The following is a 22,657-nucleotide window of genomic DNA, read 5'->3' on the forward strand; positions in this document are numbered from 1 at the left end:
GGCAAAATACAACGAAGTTGGTTTGCCAGGCTTGTATGCTTACCTGCCACCCTCGTATGTGCAGATCCGTAAGTTGGTATCGAGAGTACGGTCTATGTCCGGAAGCACTTACTTTTGTGAGCAATCGTTTTTGTTAATGAAAGCTTCCAAAACCCCACATCGCTCAAGACTTACTGTCGAGCACTTTTCATCCCTAATAAAAGTTGCAGCTGCACAAGATTTCAAGCCTGATATTGACAAACTGGTTACTAACTAGAGATGCCAAGTGTCGGGACAAAAGAAATTGATCTCAGACTGTAAGACTCCTATATAAGGACCTAGCTAAGAGGCTAAGACTCTAATTGTATGCTGTTGTATGGAGATTGTATGCAAATAAATAGTTTTTCTTTAAACTTTAAGTGGTACATTTATTAAAGTTTTCAGTATTGGAAAGAAAGCTGCAGTAACTTTGTATAATAGTATTTGTTACAGTGTAGCCCGCAGACGCACATATGGAAGTCAAAGCAGCCCACCTATTGGTAGTGAGTTTGAAATGCTTGCCCTAGTGTATTTGTAATGAACCACCAGGAACTATTCAAGGCCCTCCCATAAATAGGGTGGAGAGCCATTCCTGGTGGTCAGTGGCAGGTGGGCCCGCTCCTTGGGGAACCACCCAGAAAACACAAGGTACATAACTTATGTCATTACCACATACAATTGAATATTAAGTAAAATGTACATAATAAATAAAATAAACATAAATACAAATAAATGGCATATAAGTAGACACAACAGACCAGAAACATAACTTTGAACCCCAGGCAGGGGGGGAAATGCTGGCTGAAACATGACATCAATGGGACAGCTGGCCTAATTGGAACAAATATAAAATAAAAACTACTAAAGCTGTGCTTTGCATGTTAATTTTGGCAAAGCCTGGAACATGGTGGTGCAGAGCTACAGCATACCCTTGCAAAATCATCTGGGTAAGACATTAGGGTGTGAAAAAGAAGTGTAAAATAAACAAAATGTTTACAAATAATAGAACAGACTTCTGACAATTGCAGCCCAAGCACTAAAAATAGCAATAATAAATTGCTAGCTAGAGGAAAGTTCGACACCACAGTCAAAAGCATCTTGCAGTCCTGCAGTATCTGTGAGTATCCGTGAGTATCCATCTGCAATTTTTATTTTCTTCTAGCAAACTCTGGACTTTGCCAAATGCATATGAAATAATGTCTTCTTGTAGACAGACGGTTACTTATCTGAGCTAAGAAGGGTCATTAAAAACTGCAGCCTTCATGCAAACCCCTGCCAACCTAATATAATTAAAGTGCATAGTGTCGCTAGCTCCTGGGGACTGCTTCATTGTGGCCCCATGAAAGTCTAAATATTCAAACTTATGAGTCTAATTGTGTCAGTTCAGCAGAACATTTGTACAACTCCCTTACTGCAGTAGGCACAACTCATTTTCAAAAATATCCATCAGTCATCCATCAATCAACTTTCAATATGAGATTTTGAAAGATTTATTAAAAGGAATTTACAATGTCACTGGCCATTTTACACTGTCCACTGGGAAATGCTACATCGCCAGAATGACATTTGAAAAAAAAACATATTATACTCCACTAAAAGCACCCACTGCATACATTTATAGGCGTTTGTAAGACTAGCTGGAAGGCAACTATTCAGGCTCTTCTTTAGGAATAATTTTAATGCTTGTCACAATGTCAGTCAAGACTCACATCTGACTCTGAACACATCTCTTGTGCATGTTTTCATTCTGTAAATCTATTTAAATGATTTTTTGTTCATTTGGTCCAAAAAATGTTATTTTTTTTGTGTGTTTTTTCAAGGCTGTAATTTATTTAATGCATTATACCCAGTGTTGCTAGCATAAGCTCTGGCCTCAGAAAACACCTGAATTAAACAAAAAAGGTTTGAGAATATGTTATGGTCACTAAATTATATTCAATAATTAGTATACTGTGAATTGATTGACCAATTAACAAATCATAAACTCTAAAATGAAAAGATTTTTGGAGCCAACTTTTTCTAATATATTATTGTGAAAAATGAGAATCTATTTTGGCAGCATCAATCACAAAAAATCGGGATTGGTCTCCCCTAGATATTCTCGTATACTCAGACATGGGGATGGATATTTGAGGAGTAAACCCAAAGTCAATGATTATATTTTTATGGTATGTACATTAAAGAACCATCAACAACAAATCATATCAAATTAATAATATATTGAACAATTATTATAAAAATAAAGTTGAATAAATTTGACTCTGCAGCTGCATGAATAAAAAAGTACCATTTCTGGTTAGCGGAAATAGCTCAAAAGATGACAGAAATCTATGATTTGTACCTAATACTTGTATGCAAAATTTGGTTGACCTAACTAAAAGCATTTTTAGGTTATCATGTTTACATACACAAACACACACACACTGACATAATTCCAAAAATTGTATTTTCGGACTCAGTGAGGTCTAAAACATCAAGACTTATCAAAATCTCCAAACTGAATTTTTGGATGATTACAATACTTTCCCTACGAGTAAGTAAATCAGACTCAGGGAGGTCTAAAATGTCGATATTCATCAAAATCTCAAAGTCGAATTTTTGGACGATTACAATACTTCCCTATACTTCATATACAACAAAGTAAGAAAGAACTCACTCTAGACACTAGTTCTTCACAGAGCACATTCACACAAACTCACACCAGCACCTCTCTGACACAAGGCCAGTTCAATGTCAGCAACTAATCTAATATGCTTTTAAACATCAAAAGTCGATACAGACGGTAAACAGGGTGAAAACTGGATTTAGCTCCTAGGAGCTGTGAGATACCTGCACTAAATCTGGTGCCATTATGCCAACCATCAATCTATCCCTATGCCTTTACTGTTAGCAGAGGACACCATGATGAAGTATTTAAGAAACAAACAGAGCAAAAATTCAGGGCAAAACTAAAAAACTTAGAAGAGCTTGGAGAGTATTTTACAGAGTCTTGTTGGGTAGAACTTGGAAGAAGAATCAGGGTGATACACAGTATATAAAACATCTAATATTTTGGCCTTTAGAGTGGAGGAAGACACACTAAGTTAGCTGATGTCATGTCCATCCTGATTTTTAAGAAAAGAATGGAAGTTCATTTGGAAACATTACTCAAGAAAGAGAAACATTCCTAAGGTTGCTAACTTACTGAAAAAACCAAGCAGTGCAGGCTCACAAGTCATTGGGGCATCCTGTCTTGGACTTCAACCAGTAACCTGTTAAATGTATCTTATTTTCACAAGGGGACATTAAAAGCTGTACAACAACTTGCAGGCTGTTGTGAAGATTTTCAGTGTATCACTATGGTTTTAATAGGCTTTGCACTCATATAAATAACCTGCTCATATTATATTTTTATTTCTGATTATTATTATATGTAATAGCACTGTGTTATGTTTGTCCTTTATGTTGTACATTGTTTGCCTTTGTTTTCATCTTGTGCTGTACAGATCCATAAGAAAGCATTTAGTGTGCTCTGCCAAGACAGAGGTCAATATGTTTTTGTGTTTTACAAACACTTCCAAAAAAGATGTAGTAAAACTGCTGGTTTGACGATGATTGGTTTATTTTATTTGAAACAATATTATCCTAATGTTAAAAAAGTGTTACTACACCCTGTCATGTTCAGACACTACAACTGCTGGACCCTGGACACACTGTGCACCACATGTCTGTTCAAACCCAGGACTTGTAGCTCTCCACAGCCTTCTACACTCTAAACTTCTGCATACTTCTGCAACATCTGAAGAGGACAACCACAGGAACACAGAGAGCACTGACTGTTGCATTCATCTCTGTTGTCGTTTATTGTGGATCCCCCAAAAGAGCCTGTTTTCAGATTGGTATGCTGAAACATTCATTAATACAGTTTTTTGCATACAAGAAAGTATAAAATTATCATTTCTGTGTGTGATAGATTTGTGTTATTGTCATTGTGATAGGGGCAGAGATAGCTATACTAAGATTGCTATACTTGCTGCCAGTCTCTCTCTCATCCTAACCAATCTCTCTCTCATTCTTTCCTAGGGCACGGAAGTAGAAGCAGACAATGGCCGACAGTGAGATGAATCGCGTTGCCGTCATCATAGAAGAACTCCAGGCACTCAACAAACAGATTCAGAAACTCCTGTCCAGACGAAGGTACCTTAGGGATTTGAAGGCTTGGCTGCTGGATAAATCATCCTCGCCATCTGAAGTCCCCACGTTGTGCTGCTCACTTCCAAGGACAAGCAAGCTTCACCCCGCGCCTCGTAGGAGCGACGACGACACCACCAATGATGACCTCGGCGTGTTTCAGCTATGCAGGTGGGGGTTCAAGGCTAGAACACCTCCATCAGCACAGGCGAGCATCTTGACCCAGAACCAGTTTGACCCTCTCCACGTCCCCAGTTTGCCTTCAACCCCGGGTGATGTAATTGTGGTAGGTGATTCGATTGTAAGAAACCTCAATATCACATGCCCTAATCGGAAATCTTTTGTTTCTTGTTTTCCTGGTGCTTGTGTCCGAGATGTGATGAGACGTGCGCTGACAGTCTACGAGAAGCACAAGAAGAGGGCAGTTGAATCCATTGTATTACACGCCGGCGTAAACGACATAAGGCACCGACAGTTGGAGAGTCTCAAGGCTGACTTCGCAACACTAATTAAAGACACAAAGGAGAGGACCCCATCGGCAAAGATCTTCATTTCAGGTCCACTACCTCTCGTCAGACGATCAAATGAATACTACAGTCGTCTGGTGGGATTAAACAACTGGCTGAAAGGCTTCTGTGAGAATCAAGACATCGGGTTCATCAACAACTGGGACCTCTTTTGGAAAAGGCCGTGTTTCTTCAAGCGGGATGGCCTGCATCCGAATAGATTTGGCGCCCGGGTCCTCTCCGAAAACATCGCAAATGTAATTCGTCTATCTTGACTATCTATTTCTACTCTTAACCCCTTCTGTAATGCTATTGCTTTGATAGGACATAATAATTGCTTAACAAAGTCTTCTGTAAAAGTGCACAACATTAATACCCTAATAACCAATCTTAATGCACGTAAAAAATCTAGGCAGTGCGGCATAAACACCAATAATTTAATTGCAATTACTACTTTAGACGATCAGTGTATTAAAACTATAACAACAGATTATAGATTAAATAAAAAAACACACACACAGTGGCGCTAACAAAAATAATCTAGTTAATGTTCCAAATATCAATAACGCACATAGAATTCAGCTCTGCCCCTCCAAACATTAAATATGGCATTATTAAATGTTAGTGCTTTAACTAACAAGACGTTTTTTATCAACGATCTTATTAGTGATAGAAAAATTGATTTTATTGCACTAAATGAAACGTGGCTTAGCTCAGACAGCGCGGCGGTTCTAATCCAATCTGTACCTCTGGATTATAGTTTTACTCGTGTGGATTGCCAGGGAAAGAAGGATGGCGGCTTGGCAAACATCTACTCCTGCCAGTTAAAGTGTAAAGATGTCAGTTTTGGTAAATTCAAGTCCTTTGAGTATCTCGCCATTGTTATTCATGGAGATTCTCACGTTTTAGTATTATCCGTGTATAGACCTCCTAAATTTAACACGTCTTTCTTTGAGAAATTCTCAGACTTAATGTCAATTTTAATTACGAACTATGACACACTCTTAATAGTCAACGACTTTAACTTTCATATCGACAATCAGTGTGACCTAAAAGTAAAGGAGTTCATGAACCTTCTGGACTCTTTTGATTTGAGACAGCTCGTTAATCAGCCTACACATAAAGCATATCATACATTAGACTTAGTAATTACCAAAGAACTAAAAGATGATGTATAACAGGTCATTGATACGGGTCTATCAGACCATATTCTTCTACTATTTAATATAGAAATAATGATAGAAAACATTCATGAGAAGCAACTTGTTAAAAAATGCTTCTTTGACTCAGCAGCAGCTTTAAAACTTACAAACATTCTAAGCAATCAGTCCCTTTATAGTGCCAACTATAATAGCGAGGATAATGTAAATAGTAAGGTGGAAAGATTCAATACTAAAGTGAGAGCTGCTGTTGACATAGTTGCACCTGAAAAGACAGTTAAAAAATCGTCTAGCATTGTTACACCATGGAAGACCCAAAGAGTGTCTGATTTAAAGAGAACATGCCATAGAGCTGAGCGTAAATGGAGGAAAACTAAACTGATTAAGGTTAAAATAACAGAATACAATAACACAGTCCGTCTTGAGAGGTGCAGCTATTTCTCTAAGATTATAAATAACAACGCTAACAATCCCAGAATCTTATTTTCTACGATTGATTGTCTGCTAAACCCAGGTACTGCAAAGGAATGCCTCCAAAATACTTCCAGTGAAACCGGTGAGGCTATTGCTGTATTTTTCAATCAAAAAATTAATGATATTAGAAATAACATATGTAAAAGACTAAACAATAGGCAGCAAAAAGGTTTGGGGTTATCCGGCCCCGTATATTGTCGACAATCCACAATTCAAAATAAATCGGGTCAAAACAGTGAAAACAAAACACGTTCATCTGCGCGACGCCATACTAGGCGTCGGCGGCCATTTTATAAAGGAGGAGCCGGAAGTGGAGGAATGCTGGGAAGGGCGTGAGGATGATGGGACTGCTGACGTCAGGGAAGATGGCGGAGGAAGGGCGGAAGTGGACGTACTGCGGGAAAGTTCCTTATGGCGGAGTGTCTTTAGTCCTGGAAAACAAAGGAGAAAGGTTAGTACCCCGCCACTCCCTGCCGGCGAACATTTCGATGTGGTTTAAAGTCCATCCGCGGCCTCCTACTCGCGCATGCGTGACACGACCCCCCCCTTAGCCCAAGACCGTCAGGACGGGCGGACCGAACCGAGAGGTCATGAATACGAGAGAGGGCATCGGCGTTGGCCTGAAGGCCGCCGCGGCGATAAGTGACCGTGAAGGGCTGTAAATCCAGAAACCACCTGGTGACCCGCGGGTTCCACTCTTTATGAAGGGACATCCACTGCAGCGCAGCGTGATCAGTCACTAGAGTTAATTTGCGACCAAACAGGTAGTACCGGAGATAAGTCACGGCCCACTTAATGGCCAGGGCTTCCCTCTCCACCGCCGCGTGCCGGGTCTCCCGGTCCAGCAGTTTCCGGCTCAGATACATCACGGGGTGTTCAACACCATCGATGCTTTGGCTCAACACGTTGCCCAGGCCTGTGTCCTAAACATCGGTCTGGAGGATAAATGGTAACCCAAAATCAGGGGTCCTTAATACAGGTGCCGACGTTAGGGCCTTTTTTAAGTCATTGAATGTGTGTTCCGCCTTATCGTTCCATACCACATGAAGGGGAGCGCCTTTCTTTGTTGTTAGTCAAGGGTGCTGCCCTCTCGGAGAAATAGGGTACGAACCGGCGGTAGTACCCGGCCAGCCCCAAGAAAGCCTGCACCTGTCTCTTGGTACTCGGACAGGGCCATTCCAGAATGTCTTTGACTTTGGAACATTGGGGTCTCACCTCTCCTCGTCCCACAAGGTAGCCTAAATACTTGGCCTCCTTTAAGCCAAAGAAACACTTACAGGGGTTAATACGAAGGCCAGCCTTAGCCAGTGTCGCGAGGACAGCCGAGACCTGCAATAGATGTTCCTCCCAGGTGCCGGAATAGATGACGACGTCATCCAGGTAGGCGGCACTATAGGACTGGTGGGGCTTCAGCACTCTATCCACCAGGCGTTGAAAGGTCAGCTGGGGCCCGTGCAGCCCAAATGGGAGGACCTTGAACTGCCAATGTCCACTAGGGGTGCTAAAGGCCGTTTTCTCTTTCACGGATGCTGTTAAAGGAATTTGCCAATACCCTTTCATCATGTCAAGGGTAGTCAAGTATCGGGCCACACCCAGCCACTCGAGTAGGTCGTCAATGCGGGGCATTGGGTAGGCGTCGAACTTGGAGACCTGGTTTAGACGTCTAAAGTCATTGCAAAAACGGGGAAACGAGGACGATAGGACTTGGACCAGGGGCTATGACTTTCCTCAATGATGTCCATATCCAACATTCGTTGCACCTCCAGTTCCACTTTGGCGTTTAAGCCTCCGGAGTCTATAGGGCCTCTCGGACGATCACTCCGGGGTCTGTGACTATATCATGCGCAATCAGGGTGGTCCAGCCCGGTGACTCGCTCACCACTTCAGGGATGGCGTGGATGACCTTAAAAGAAGTGGTGAGGCGGCCTTCTGTTGTTATGCCCCTAAAATCTGGAATAGCCTGCCAATAGGAATTCGCCAGGCTAATACAGTGGAGCACTTTAAAAAACTGCTGAAAACACATTACTTTAACATGGCCTTCTCATAATTTCACTTTAATTTAATCCTGATACTCTGTATGTTCAATTTATTATAATAACTATTCATGGTGGCTCTAAAATCCGTACTGACCCCTACTCTCTCTTCTGTTTCTTTTTCTGGTTTCTTTGTGGTGGCGGCCTGCGCCACCACCATCTACTCAAAGCATCATGATGCTCCAACATTGATGGACTAAAAGCCAGAAGTCTGCATGATCATCATCATCAAGTCCTTCCATGAGGACCCTAAATACAAAGAGGACTGTTTCATTTATGTGAGGTAGAATGCCCAGAGGGGACTGGGCGGTCTCGTGGCCTGGAACCCCTGCAGATTTTATTTTTTCTCTCTAGCCATCTGGAGTTTTTTTTGTTTTTTCTGTTCTCCCTGGCCATCAGACCTTACTCTTATTCTATGTTAATTAGTGTTGTCTTATTTTAATTTCTTACTATGTCTTTTATTTTTCTATTCTTCATTATGTAAAGCACTTTGAGCTACATTTTTTGTATGAAAATGTGTTATATAAATAAATGTTGTTGTTGTAGGTAATTTTGTCTTTCAGGTGGTCTTTTAAGTGGAGCAACCTTTCCACAGTGCAGTTTTCAGCATTGAACCTTGTTCATCTGTGCTGGATACACAACTAGAAACAAGAATTTTGCATTGAGCATCACTAGGTGTTCAGTTTTGATTTTAATGTTAACAGTTATTAAGGCCTCATGAACAGCCTTTGGCAGAGTTTTCAAGAAAACAGAACCTGCATAACTAAATGTAAATCTTATGAAGCAAAAATAATCTTAATGTAAATTAAATATTAACATTTATAATTTAAAAACCTTCTAAACAGCATGTCTGCTTTAGCTTTAAAGCTTGGATGTTGATAGAAATATACATTTTTTAAATGTCTATCATTGTTAAACGTGTTATATTTCCTCCTTAGTAGAGTCTCAGTTTCACTGTTACACAGAGCTGTGCTTTGACCTTATGAAGTCACTTTTCTGTGAAGTGTTTTCAGTTTGACATCTGTGGCAGAGCAACGGGCGCTGAGCAGGCTCCTATCAGTCATGGAGAATCCACTGCATCCATTGAACAGTATCATCTCCAGACAGAGGAGCAGCTTCAGCGACAGACTGCTGTCACTGTCCTGCTCCACTGACAGACTGAGGAGATCGTTCCTCCCCAACACTACGTGACTCTTCAATTCCACCCGGGGCAAATGTTAACAATATACTGTACAAAGTTATTGTCTGTTTTACCTGCATTTTTATCACTCTTGAATTTAATATTTTTTATCAGTATGCTGCTGTTGGAGTATGTGAATTTCCCCTTGGGATTAATAAAGTATCTATCTATCTATCTATCTATCTATCTAAACTGATATCAGTTTGCCTGGGTGGTACACCAAGCCTTAGAAAGCAATTTGATAACAAGGGAACACAAAATGTTTCAACAATGTAAAACTATTTTCAGCACTATAACATGCGACACCATCCATCTGTTTTGATGAAATGCTCACCATAGGCTGATCTTTCTGAGTCACGAAGATATTCAGAAATTCACAGAAAGGAATGATTTTTTTCTACAGGGCAATTATCTCTATGAAGTATGAGAGACCAGTAGAGAGGGTGGTTGTGTGCTGCTTCTACAGTCAAGATTACTTTCTCCCCCCTTTGGATTCAATCTAATTTTCTGACTAGTTAAACTCTACCCACCCTTTTCTCCTTCTCCTTCTCCTTCCATCTGGTACATAACTTAGATCAATCTACACCAGATGTTCCAGATTTTATAAAAGTACTTATTCACAAGATGACAAATGCAAGAACTTAGTGTTTATACCTTGGGCGTCATCTACAATCACACAGATAGAGAAATATAGACCTCATTGATTCTAAAAGTCACTTCCTTTTGCTGACCCTATTGATTTCCTTGAAAATATGCCACTCCCTATTAATCTGGTCACTCCGTGTACTTTTTGGTATTTGAAATTTCATTTTAGAAGCAAAAAAGAAAAAACGAAAATGAAAGGAATTTTCAGATTTAGATTTTTGATTAAAGAAAAAAATGAGAGAAAATAAGGTATTTTGTAATTCTGTGATAACAAATACTGTAGCAGTCATAAACTTAAAATTACACATACTATTCTGGATTTATTTGTGATTCAAATAATGAAAGTGTTATAGCTCAAAAACAACAAAACCAACGCATTTTCGTTGTCTGAAAGCGGAGGTACTTCTTCTTCTCTTGCGATTTTTGAAGACACGTGCGAACCTCCCAACGTATTCCTCACAAGACATCGATCAACAGCCTTGAAGTTACACTGCATGGCATCAGCAGAGGATGGACCGTTACGTTGTTTTTCAGAACAGTAAAAGAGTGACACTCCAGGACGAGGACACTGAGTCGCATCTTTCAGGTAAAAATACAAGCTTTGCAAACTTTGCTTCATTGATGTAACAGCCCTTTATGAACATTATTGTTGTTACTTACTGTGAGACAGCCAACATTTGGTGATTTCATTTACTAACAGTAAGTCTGGTAAAGTTTTAGAGTGCTAGCATTTTGAATGGTTGCTCATTGACTTTTACCGGCTACTATAGCTAGTAAACGTTTCGAGTATTAACAGTGCGCAAAAGTGTAACACGTTAGTAGAGTGATGTGATTTACAGAAAGTTTTCTTAACATGTGTTACATTTGTCAATGAGGAACCATTCACACATTTACACACATTCAAAATGCTAGCACTATAAAAATTGACAGACTTAGTGTTAGTAAATGAAATCACCAAATGTTCGCGGTTTCACAGTAAGTAATAACAATAATGTTCATAAACAACTGCTACATCAATGAAGCAAAGTTTGTATTTTTACCGGAAAGATGCGACTCCGTTTTTCTGCAGTCATGTCCTCGTCCCAAAGTGTCACTCTTTTACTGTTCTGAAAAACAACGTGATGGTCCATCCTCTGCTAATGCCAGTGTAACTTCAAGGCCGTCAGTCGATGTCTTGTGAGGAGGACGTTGGGAGGTTCGCACGTGTCGTCAAAAATCATGCAGAAGAAGAAGTACTTACGGTTTCAGACAACGAAAATGCGTCTGTTTTATTGTTTTTGAGCTATTTCACTTTCATTATTTGAATCACAAATAAATCCAGAAAAGTGTGTGTAATTTTAACTTTATGACTGCTATTTGTTATCACAGAATTACAAAATACCTTATTTTCTCTCATTTTATTCTTTAATCAAAAATCAAAATTCCTTTCATTTTCGTTTTTTCGTTTTTGCTTCTAAAATGAAATTTCAAATACCAAAAAGTACACGGACCACACGGACCTGGTATACGTCAAAAATGTTATTGAATGCAATTTACATGTCCATTGAATGTCTGTATGTCAGTTTTCATTCATTTTTCTCTGCTGTTCAAATCAGAAAATAAAATGTTGTTTCAATAACATTGCATTAATGGGCATGTAAGTCATCCAATTCGCATGCTAGGGCTGACTTTTAGTACAAGAATATTCTGGTAAATGAGAACATCCTACTGATGAGAATGTAAAAAACCTTGGTATAATCCTGTACTCAGATGGTTATGCCAACCAATAGGAACCTCTGTTAAGACAGAAACAATGCAGAAAGAAGCAGTTGGATTAAAACACCTTCCATTAACGGCAACAATTGGCTTCCAGTAAATAAACCAGTTGGAAGGGAAATTGACGGCCCCTAAGGCCATCCATGAGTTGGGATGATGTCCTATCCAGGGTATGAGCCTCTCCTGTTTAGATTAATCCCATCCCATGTCCCTAAACATGGACCTAAGTATGTGTATAAATGGATGGATGACTGAGTGCTTTAGCTGTTAAGCTTGAAAACAATAAATCTCTCTTGAAAGGTGGCCCAAAGAATTACATATAAATGCCTTTTCATATTTTTACATTGACAAAGCTTAAGTGTGCTTGCAGTTTGAATTTGTTACCATTCCTTCCTATTTGTCTAACTTGAGGAAAATCTTCATCAGAAATTTTCTAGCTTTTGTATTTTCTCCTATTTATTTCTTTTTATTTATCGGAAAAATTGTAAAATAAGCGCTGAATGGACATTGGAGTTTTTAGGAACAGTACCATCAGTTGCCAGGTGTACTTTTCGGTTTCTTAAAGTTTAACTACAGCAACATGACCAGAGATAACACAAAGATTAAACCTTGGGAGCTTCAAATTAGATAAGCTTTACAGAGGAGGGCAGAGATCAGAGAGAAGGGTAACAGGAGGACAATAAAGAAATACAAACATCAGGGAGCATACAATATGTAGCATAAGTGAAAAGCTTTCTTTGCCAAACATGGTGGACTCTGGGAGCAGCTGGTGTTAAACATACAATTTAACAATTTAACCACATTTCCATGAAGAAAAAAAGTACTAAACAAAGAAAAAACTATTACAGTTCTTGAACCTACTTTCTCCATTGTAGAGTTACAAGCTTGCCCTGGCACTACTGGGCACTCTTGTACACTCCCACATTTACTGATACTGAGCCAATATGTACTCACTATCTGTCTGTTTTCTAAACTTGCTTAATCCAGGTTTATGGTCCTAGGAGGCTGGAATCTGCTTTGGCTGGCACCCACCCTTTAATGAAGCATCAGTCCACTACCAGTCTAAAGTGGCCTTCTCATACTTGCTCACACCAGGCCCATTAACTTACCACAATCTTCTATGAATGTCTTGTGGTTGGAAACCAACCAACAGACATAGACTTGGCCTGGAATTCAACCTTTTACAAACCACTGCACTGCCCTCTACATACAAAAAAACAAAAAACATAATTTTCTAAAACATACTTCATTCAGTTCAGAGCCTATCCTGCCAGCATTGGTCATAAGGCAGAAGACAGCCCTGGACAGGACTAAGGGCATACTCACATACACAGACTCATTCACACCTGAGAAGAATCCATACTACCTGTTAAAAAAAGCAATATAGACATTGGGACAACATGCAAACTTCATAAACACAGTGACCATGTCAGGTGTTCCTGAAACTGTAAGGCAATGCTGTCCCGCCATTATGATAGTAGTTTTTATAAGAATTGTTATTTTTCATTATTATTTAATAGTTTTTTTATTATTATATATTCAGGCACAGTAACATGATGATACAGTGGTTTATATTTTAACTGAATGTAGTTTGAATCCTGTTGAAGTAATTCTCTATCCGGTGTTCATTGTGGTTTGGATTCCTTGTGATGCTGATTTGCCCATTGAATATTAGAATGCCATACAATGACCTGGCATCCAGATCAGACCTAAATCCAGCCTAAATAGACACATCATATTTATAACCTTGTAGTGGATAAGGCAAGTCCAAAAAATAAATGGTTGAAAGGATGACATGCCAGCTGTCTGTGTTATAATGAGCGAACTGGATCTCCATGCCAAGTCATGCCCACTTTGCTCACTGTAATTAGTGCTGACCCATTTTTCATTTGGATGTTTAGTACAACACAGACCAAAATCTGAATTATTTTAATTATCTGGCTAAAGAAAACAAGACAAATGACAATAAGTTAAACCTGATGAGCACTTTAGCAAGGGTACCACAGAATAAATAATGGATGACTTTAGTTAGGCATATCTTACTAGGATTAAATCTCCTTTGAAGACCCAGACATACAACACTGGAGGCATCTTTCCATTCTCTGAATACAGTTTCTCTGCTACAGGGTGTTAGGGGTTGGGCTTTATCTAAAGAGCATCAGGTACATAATGCAAACCAACCTTGAGTGGGGCCTCATAGGGCCTAGATGGTGCATTTATGACAAAGTGAAAAGACTAACAGCTATTCTTCAGTCATATTTCATTTTTGTTGAGGCCAGCAATCCTACGCAGAGATGTTTAACTTCAGATTCTGTCATGCTCAAACCATTGAGGCATTGCAGCTACCACTCACCTGCCAGACATGCTGTGGTGTCAATCCACTTTAAAAGCTGCCCTGCAGAAAGCTCTCCTTTGTGGTTGGCATGGAAAGGCAAAACAAACTGACACATTTCCACCTGCCTTAAACTGGGAGAGGACTTCTCTTTCATCCAGTCTGTATCTTCCATATGATTGCATGCCTTACTATCATTGGCTCCTACAGTCTCATGAGAAGAGACAGGCTTCAGGATTGTGTTGGCCCTCAGCAGACTCCTTTCCAGACAACAGCTGTCCCCAGGACCTGTGTCCATGCAGTCTGAACTGCCAGCAAGATTCATTTCTGGTGATTTCTCTATCTTCTCATCTTACCTCTGCTCGATCCATGCCGTTGAGTTAATAAACTATCTAAGTAGGCAGTGAATTCAGGCTGAGATACTGCAACTGTGTGCACTTTTACTTCAAAAGCACATGCCTCTCGGTGTGTAACCTCCTCTGGTCACCTGTGATTGCGAGTGCTAACTCTGCAGGACTTTGTCATATGCAAATTTACTGTTGCTAACTGAGTGCTTTTTAGTGCCAGTAAATGTAATGTATTTCACATCTACCCTGCAGTGGCTTTCCTGAAGTGAAAACAGCATTAATGTAACTTAACATCACCAGCAATTTTACAACTGAAGCTTATTCTGTGCACTATGTAGCCAAATCATAAAAACCTTTTTTCTGTGGGGTTGACTGTCAATGTTTCCATTCAAAGTTCTATGCTTTTAACAAGGTCAATATGTTTTTTTGTAAGGCACATAATTATGAAATATTTCTGTGGATATTTTGTGATAAAGTTTAATAAGAAAGACAATGCAGGTTGAAGTTGGGCAAAACCAATTTGGCATTTTAACAGCTCAGACAACTATGGCTTTGCCTTATTTATTTATTTGTGATTGCAGTTTTTATTATGAGTTCAATAAGCAACAATAACAATCAACAATTACAGAAAAAAACATTATATGCAATAACATGCCTACATTTCTAAAACCTGTAGAAGAGCTTCTAATAGGATTAAAAGTTGCAGGCTGGTGAGAGAGGACCCTATACACAGCAAACCCCCGAGAATAAAGAAAAACCAGAAAAGTGAAGAATTAAGATTTGCGGCATGACGTGGACCTCAGACAACCAGCTCCCAACGGTTTGCCATTTCTCTATTTTGGGGCTAGATAATCTGTTGATCCACAGCACCGAAAGTAAGATTAGATTAAAGAAAGGATTTCCAGAAGTTTACAAAGAGGAAGCCATGAGATTTCCAGGGAGTGGATAAAATGAGTTTAGAAGAGATTGTAAGAGAAGAGAGGTCCAGGAGAAGATATATATTAGAGAAAAAGTTGATGCGTATATATTGTGAAAACTCGGGTCACTGTTGCCCCTTTAAACCCAACAGACAGACCCTCAGGACACAGATTAAAAGCAACACAAAGACATTTTCATATGTTCCTCTTTAAATAGTGCCTCTACGCACCACACCCACCATAAATAAACAAATACCAAGCACAATAATCTTAAACTTCTCCTCTATACTACCAAGCAAGTTTTGTCCACCTCCACCCGACTCTGGCTTGCTTGCTGGGTTTTCGGCAGTCCTTTATATATGGTCCGACCCTGGGTCAGATGGAGAACTTTCTCATTAGCCCGAAAGTACTTCTGGACTCTCGTCCTCATGACTTGATAGTACTTCCAGTCCCAAGGCCTATCTAGTCCCAAGGCCTTCTAACAGCATCCCCTGGCGGTACCCATGGTGCCTAGCAGGGCTGAGATACCGAACTCCATAGTCCATGATGCCCTGCGGGAATCTGGGGCACCATTAAGTTGTAGGGAATCTACCATGTAGCACTTTGGGGGAGGCAGTATCCAAACGTAGCCGCCTTCCCTCATTCTTCCATCCTCTGGGTGTCCTGGCTGGGCTGAGCTGCCAGCCATCCCTTACAATATATCTACTCTATATATATAAAATCCTAAGCCTAAAAGTGCAACAATTTTGTGGAACAATTTTATGTAACATTTTTATGTCACTTTTTTGTCACGCTTTAAATTGGACTTTTTTAAAAACCTACATATATATGTTTGGTATTATTCTTCTCAGAATTTATAGAACTGCTGCTGCTGTACAGGCTTTTAAATGTTTGAAGTGCCGTACAAGATACAGATGGTACAGCAGCAGCAAGTCAGCAGCTGATTGAGCAAAGAGGAGGTAAAAAACCTGTATTTGTTTCCCATTGTTTCACTGTTTAAGAGGGGGTTTCAGAAGAGTGATCACGTCTCCTTGAGGTGAGTTCAGCCCACCTCTTCAGAACACGAGCATCAGAGACACGAAGTGGCTGGCACATAGTGCAGACCACGGAAGTTGGGGTAAGCCCCCTAGTATGTATATATATATATATATATACATACTATATATATACTAGCCATCCTCTGCGGCTCCGCCTGCTTAGTAGTGAAACAGGACAGTGAGGAGAACCCTGCCCAGATCCCTACTCCTAATGTCCCACTTCCCCCCTCCCTTGGCCTGCAGCCTCTGTCTCAGATTACCGTGAATATATGTAGTATGCAAGCAAACTATGATTCTTAGCGCAATGAGAGAAGTCGCAAATTTAACTGGAATGTTCAAGCAAATTATAGAAAAAACCCAATTTTAATCCGTTAAGTACTTCTTTCATGAAAAGCGGACAGACATACAGACAAACAGACAGACAGTCATTGGGTTTTCATATATACACGCTCGTGTGTGTGTGTCTGTCTGTCTGTCTTTCTCTCTCTCTCTCTTTCGCTGCACAGGGAATGCATAGGGAGAGACTGAACACTTGCAGAAATCATCGTCGCACAAACCGAAAGGGTAACTGGCTTGTTCGTATACCAAGTCTGTGGTAGTGAACAGATGCAAAAGTTTGGCAAACTTTTTGGTCGTAAACCAATTTGTACGTGTTCCGAGACGTTCGTGAACTGAGGTTTCACTGTATATATATATATATATATATATATATATATATATATGAGTTTATTTATGTATATGTATGTATTTGTGTATATATATGTATGTATGTATTTTTTTTCCTTAATGGGAACTGTTTAATATCATACCCTTGGTTTATTGTATTGGGACTTTCTAAGACTGTATTTTATGTTTATAATATTTGGACTGTATTGTCAATAGATATCTCTATTTTAATCCTTATACACCACTGCTGGGGGCTTGTTTTGTTTTGGACGTGCTCTGTCTCTAGGTGTGTTAGAGGACAGTGACTTAATAAAGTGTGGTCTAGCCTAATGTGAGGAGACAAAATGGGGGTTGGGGGTTCTGGGGTTTGGGGGAGAAAAAGAGCAAGCTATTTCTAATCTATCCTTTAAATCCTTAAAAGTGTAAGTGCCAGTAACAATTGACTTCATGGCAATAACTCCTGGAAAAACTGGAAATTAAGATCAAAGCTATCTTATGAAATAATGTACAGTACTACCATAATTCAAGACTACCAAATGTCAACAAAAGTTCAAAAGCAATGTCTCCATGACCAAACAGTTAACTTTGTGAGCTGGAATGTTAAAGGTCTCAATCAAGAATTAAAGAGAAAGTATTTTCTCACCTAACAGGTCTAAACAATAAAATAGTATTTTTACTTATTAAGCAAGGATCAGTTTCAGTTGCACAGAGATTGGACTGGCCAAATATTCCACTCCAGCTATACAACGAAAACTAGAGGTGTGGGGATTCTTATACATAGAACAATTTCATTTGTAGTATCAGATGTAGTATCTGGGGGCTGTTCCACGAAGCGAGCTTATAAAATCGAGGATTATTTGTAATAGCCTCGCTTGAGTTAGCCTAACAGTTCACTTCAGGCTCATTGAGTTCCACGAACAAATTCAGGTGTATTTAATCTCCGCTAATTCAAGCCAAGCTTGATAAGCGAGGCTCGTGCGCGTATAAAAGGCTGCCTTGTTAATCGATGCTGGATAAGTAAGAATGGAAACTAAGGAAAGAGCTGCGTTTTTTTCGCAGGCGGAGCAAGAATTATTATTACAAACCTATGAGGACTACAAAGCTATAATAACTAGAAAGGGGAACACGAGCTGTATTATCAAAGGTCGTGAGGCTGCATGGCAGAAAATAGCTGACCAGTTAAATGCGTAAGAACATGATTTTAGTAACTTTTGTGTTAAGGATGTCAAACTATTTAACAACTAAATGAGAACAGTTTCAAGCCTTCAAAATGTATAGTCATTAAAATTTCCTTTTACATATGCATTTTGTTACCAGTTGTAAGGTACTTTAAACTGCACAGGCTACTACAATGTCACACGCTCTGTCTGGTGTAACTCTGAGATGCCGCAGGCAGTTAAACCTGGATTTTAACTGTCCAAATGTCATTTCAATGCGTGCCCTTGTCTTACAATGGGCATGGTTGAAATGTCTTTCTGCTTGTGTTGCAGGATCTGTATATGGTGTGAGAAGAAACGGTAGACATGGGTATCCTCTGTCACCAAGCAGCACACCAGGAAAAATTCCTATAATGGAAAGTAGACACATTAGACTGTAGTATAATAAACTATAGTATATTTGTGAATTTTAGTTGACTTGCCTTGTCTGAGGCTTTGAGCCAGTGAAGACTCGCAGAAAATTCTGGCATCATGTACTGATCCTGGCCATTTTGCCACAATGTTTGAAATTAGATGTTCAGCAGTGCATACCATCTGAAACATTTTAGGAAATGGTAATGACATACATTGCTAATGTTGGACGACTACACTTTCACCTCTTGTATATAAATGTGAGATATTATCAGTACTTACCTGTACATTAATACTGTGATATGATTTGCGGTTTATGTAATCAGGCTCTGTTGGACCTGCTGGAGCCTTTATCCTCACGTGTGTACAGTCAATGGCTCCAATGACGTTAGGAAAGCCTGACAAATTAAATTCAGTTACTTATCAGGTAATGATTTATGTGCTGTAAATGAGTAGATGTTTAAAGATTAAGCACCATTAATTCCAAAGAAAGTTTCCTTAATGGCAAGAATTCCTCGGTGGCCAGGAAAGGTAATGAATATATTTAAAAGGACTTTAATGCAACGCAAACCTTCCTGATTTCACGGCACACTGTAGATTTGCTTAAATGTTCAGCATCCCCCACACTGTACAGAAATGAACCACTGGCAAAATAACGCAAAGCGATACACAAAGACTGTGCAACCGTAAGGGCTTTAGAGCGCGTGTGTTTTAGAAATGTAAGGTTCCAATAACTGACACAAATATGCAATACTGTGTCTACTAAATCTATAGCTCGATAAATAATCATCCGCAAAATGCAATGGATCTATCCTGGGCCGAAGTAATTGTGGAACCTGTTGCCTTAAAGCTCTACGAATGAGCCTCGCTCCCTCATCAACTGGATTATGAATAAATGGGCACGCCATGGTTATTCATGTAAAAGCCTTCAATGCACTCCTTGTCATTTTATACTTTCTAAGTAATTAGAATCGCCTGCATGTAATCTGTAATAATTTTATATTGGAGGGTCGATGTGTGCGAAAGAGGGAGAGAACAGCAACAGAATAATCCCAGCCCCGCAGAATGTCGTGCTGTGACATCACATGGCTTGTCCAATCATATTCATCAAGGTAAGCTAAGCTTCACAACTAACCTGCCACGGAGCAGGCTTGTCCAAGAGCATATGTTGGCATAGTAATTAAGCGGAGCTTCAGGTTAGCCTCGTTCGTGGAACCGAATTTGGAGAAATTAAACCGGGATTATCGAAATAAACCTGGATTTTGAGGTTAGCTTGCTTCGTGGAACAGCCCCCTGATCCTGAAGGAAGATATGTGATTATCTTGGGCAATTTATTTATTTGAGATTTCTAAACCCAAACTCAAAAGCATAGTCCTTCTTTTCACCAATACATCACTGTTAATCAAGAATTGATTATTTCTCTATAGATAACAATTTCTTGACCACGATTAAATGTTACAAGTACAACGCTATTGTTATCTCTGATCATGGAGCTCAATCATTATGCCCCACATACTCATCTCGCAGCTGGTGTCTTAACCCACTTTTATTAGAAGATGAGAACTGTACAGAGCTTATATCCAAGCAAATTGATTTTTTTAGAGACAAATACATCTTCACAGGTCTCTGCAAGAATACTCTGGGAAACTCTGAAGGCTTTCTTAAGAGGACAGATTATTTCATATCTCTCACACAAAAATAAATCAGAAACCAAGAAGGCATTAGAGTTAATCCATGAAATTACCAGAATAGATCAAGAACATGCCAGGTGTCCAAATGGGGCACGTTTTAGGAAAAGACAGGCTTTGCATTCAGAACGTGACCTTTTGACAACAACAGATACAGAACAACTAATTTTTAAATTGCAACATCATTACTATGACTGCAAAGAGAAGGCTAATAAGGTCTTAGCTCAACAAATCGACAAGCAGGAAATTCATAATGCAGTACCAGTAATTACCAACACAGATGGAGACAAAATCGTTAACCACAAAAATATAATGCACGCATATAGAGATTACTATAAGTCCTTATATTATCAGTTTAAAGAAGACAAGACACAACCTGGATGCATTACAAATACCAGAGTAAGATACTCTCAGTGCAGCGGAATTGGATAAACCTCTGGCACTCTCATAATTACTGGATGGTATAACTCACTTCAGAGTGGGAAAACAGCAGGCCCTGATGGCTATCCTTCCAAATTTTATACAAAATTTTCAATTAAGTTAGCTCCCATTTTATTAGCAACGTTTACAGAAGCTAAAGACAATAAAAGTCTACCACAGACTTTTTACCAAGTTTTAATTACCATCTTGCCAAAGAAAAATATGGACTTGTTACAATATGCATCACACAGACCAATCTTACTTCAGAATAATGATGTTAAGATACTCTCCCAAGTTCTACCTAGAAGGATTGAGAAAGTGGTTCCTTCAGTAATATCACAAGACTGAACTGGATTTATTAAAGGCAGACACTTAGCCCCCAAATCTTCGATGCCTGTTTAATGTAATATATTCACCCATAAAGTCTAACACCCCAGAGATATTATTACCGCTAGATGCAGAAAAAGTATTTGATTAGGTTGAATGGGACTACGTTTTCACTACATTGAGGACATTTCGGTTTGGTCCAAACATATGCGCATGGATCAAATTACTGTATACCAGTCCAGAAGCTTTGGTTTGTTTTAACAACATTATTTCAGACTACTTCAAACTAGAATTTACTAGACAAGAATGCCCCCTGTCACTAATGCTATTTGCAATCACCATTGAGCCACTGGCAGTTCACTGTTGAAATGCTTAGATAAAGGGGATTACCAGAGAAGGACTTGAACAGAAAATATCACGATATGCAGATGATATGGTACTATATATATCAGATTCACAAAATACTGTGCCTGCAGTCCTAACAGCACTAACAGAATTTCAAAAGATTTCTGGTCTCAAAATTAATTTGAATAAAAGTGTGCGCCTTCCAGTAAACTCTCTAGCACACAAAATCAGATTGGACAACGTTCCCTTTTATCATTGCAGATCAGTTTAAATACCTAGTGGTAAACATCACAAGTAAACATAAACCTATTTATTAACAAATTGTGCTGTCTACATGGAAAAACTTAAGCATGACTTGCATAGATGGTGTACCCTTCATCTCACTTTAGCTGGAAGAATTAACATTTTTAAGATGAATATCTTTCCTAAGCTTCTTTCTCTATTTCAAAGCATTCCCATATACATTAACAAATCATTTTTTAAGAAGTTAAATTCAATCATAACCTCATTTATTTGGAATTCAAAACATCCATGCATCCAAAGAGCAACCCTACAAAGACCTAAGGCAGCAGATAACATGGCTCTACCTAACTTTCGATTTTATTACTGGGTGGCAAACACACAAGCTATAAAAACCTGGACATTTACACAAATAGATGAACACACACATTCTTGGTCTGCAATAGAAATACAATCTGGCAGTACTTCTTTATATTCCTTGCTTTGTACCCCAGGTAATACGAGTTATCACCAATATACTAACAACCCAATTGTGCTTCATTCGCTCAGAATATGGAACAAATGTAGGAAGTACTTCATGATAGAGAAGCTTTTATCTGTGGCACCTCTGCATGGTAACCACCTTTATTTACCCTCTCAAACGTGCACAGTTTTTAATGTTTGAAAAAAATAAGGGATTAAATCACTTAGAGATCTGTGCATAGATAATGTCTTTGCATCCTATGAACAGTGGTACTCCAAACTTTACTTTCCATCAACACAATTCTTTCACTACATCCAAAATAGAAACATTGATAAACAAAATCTGCCCAATTTTCCTCACCTCCCA

The 22,657-nt window shown here is 39.2% G+C and overlaps 1 protein-coding gene across 1 annotated transcript in view; it reads right to left on the minus strand.

Moving 5' to 3' along the window:
* The window catches only part of LOC120532848 (acetyl-coenzyme A thioesterase), a 156,790-nt gene extending 142,095 nt beyond the window's left edge, over window positions 1-14,695 (minus strand). The window contains exon 1 of the mRNA XM_039759273.1: window positions 14,295-14,695. Within this exon, the coding sequence (XP_039615207.1) occupies window positions 14,295-14,598 (304 nt within the window). The 5' untranslated portion in view covers window positions 14,599-14,695. The remainder of the gene's footprint in view (window positions 1-14,294) is intronic.
* Window positions 14,696-22,657: the final 7,962 nt, after the last annotated feature.

The sequence above is a fragment of the Polypterus senegalus genome, chromosome 7 (assembly GCF_016835505.1).
Source record: "Polypterus senegalus isolate Bchr_013 chromosome 7, ASM1683550v1, whole genome shotgun sequence".
NCBI classification, from domain to species: Eukaryota; Metazoa; Chordata; class Cladistia; order Polypteriformes; family Polypteridae; genus Polypterus; species Polypterus senegalus.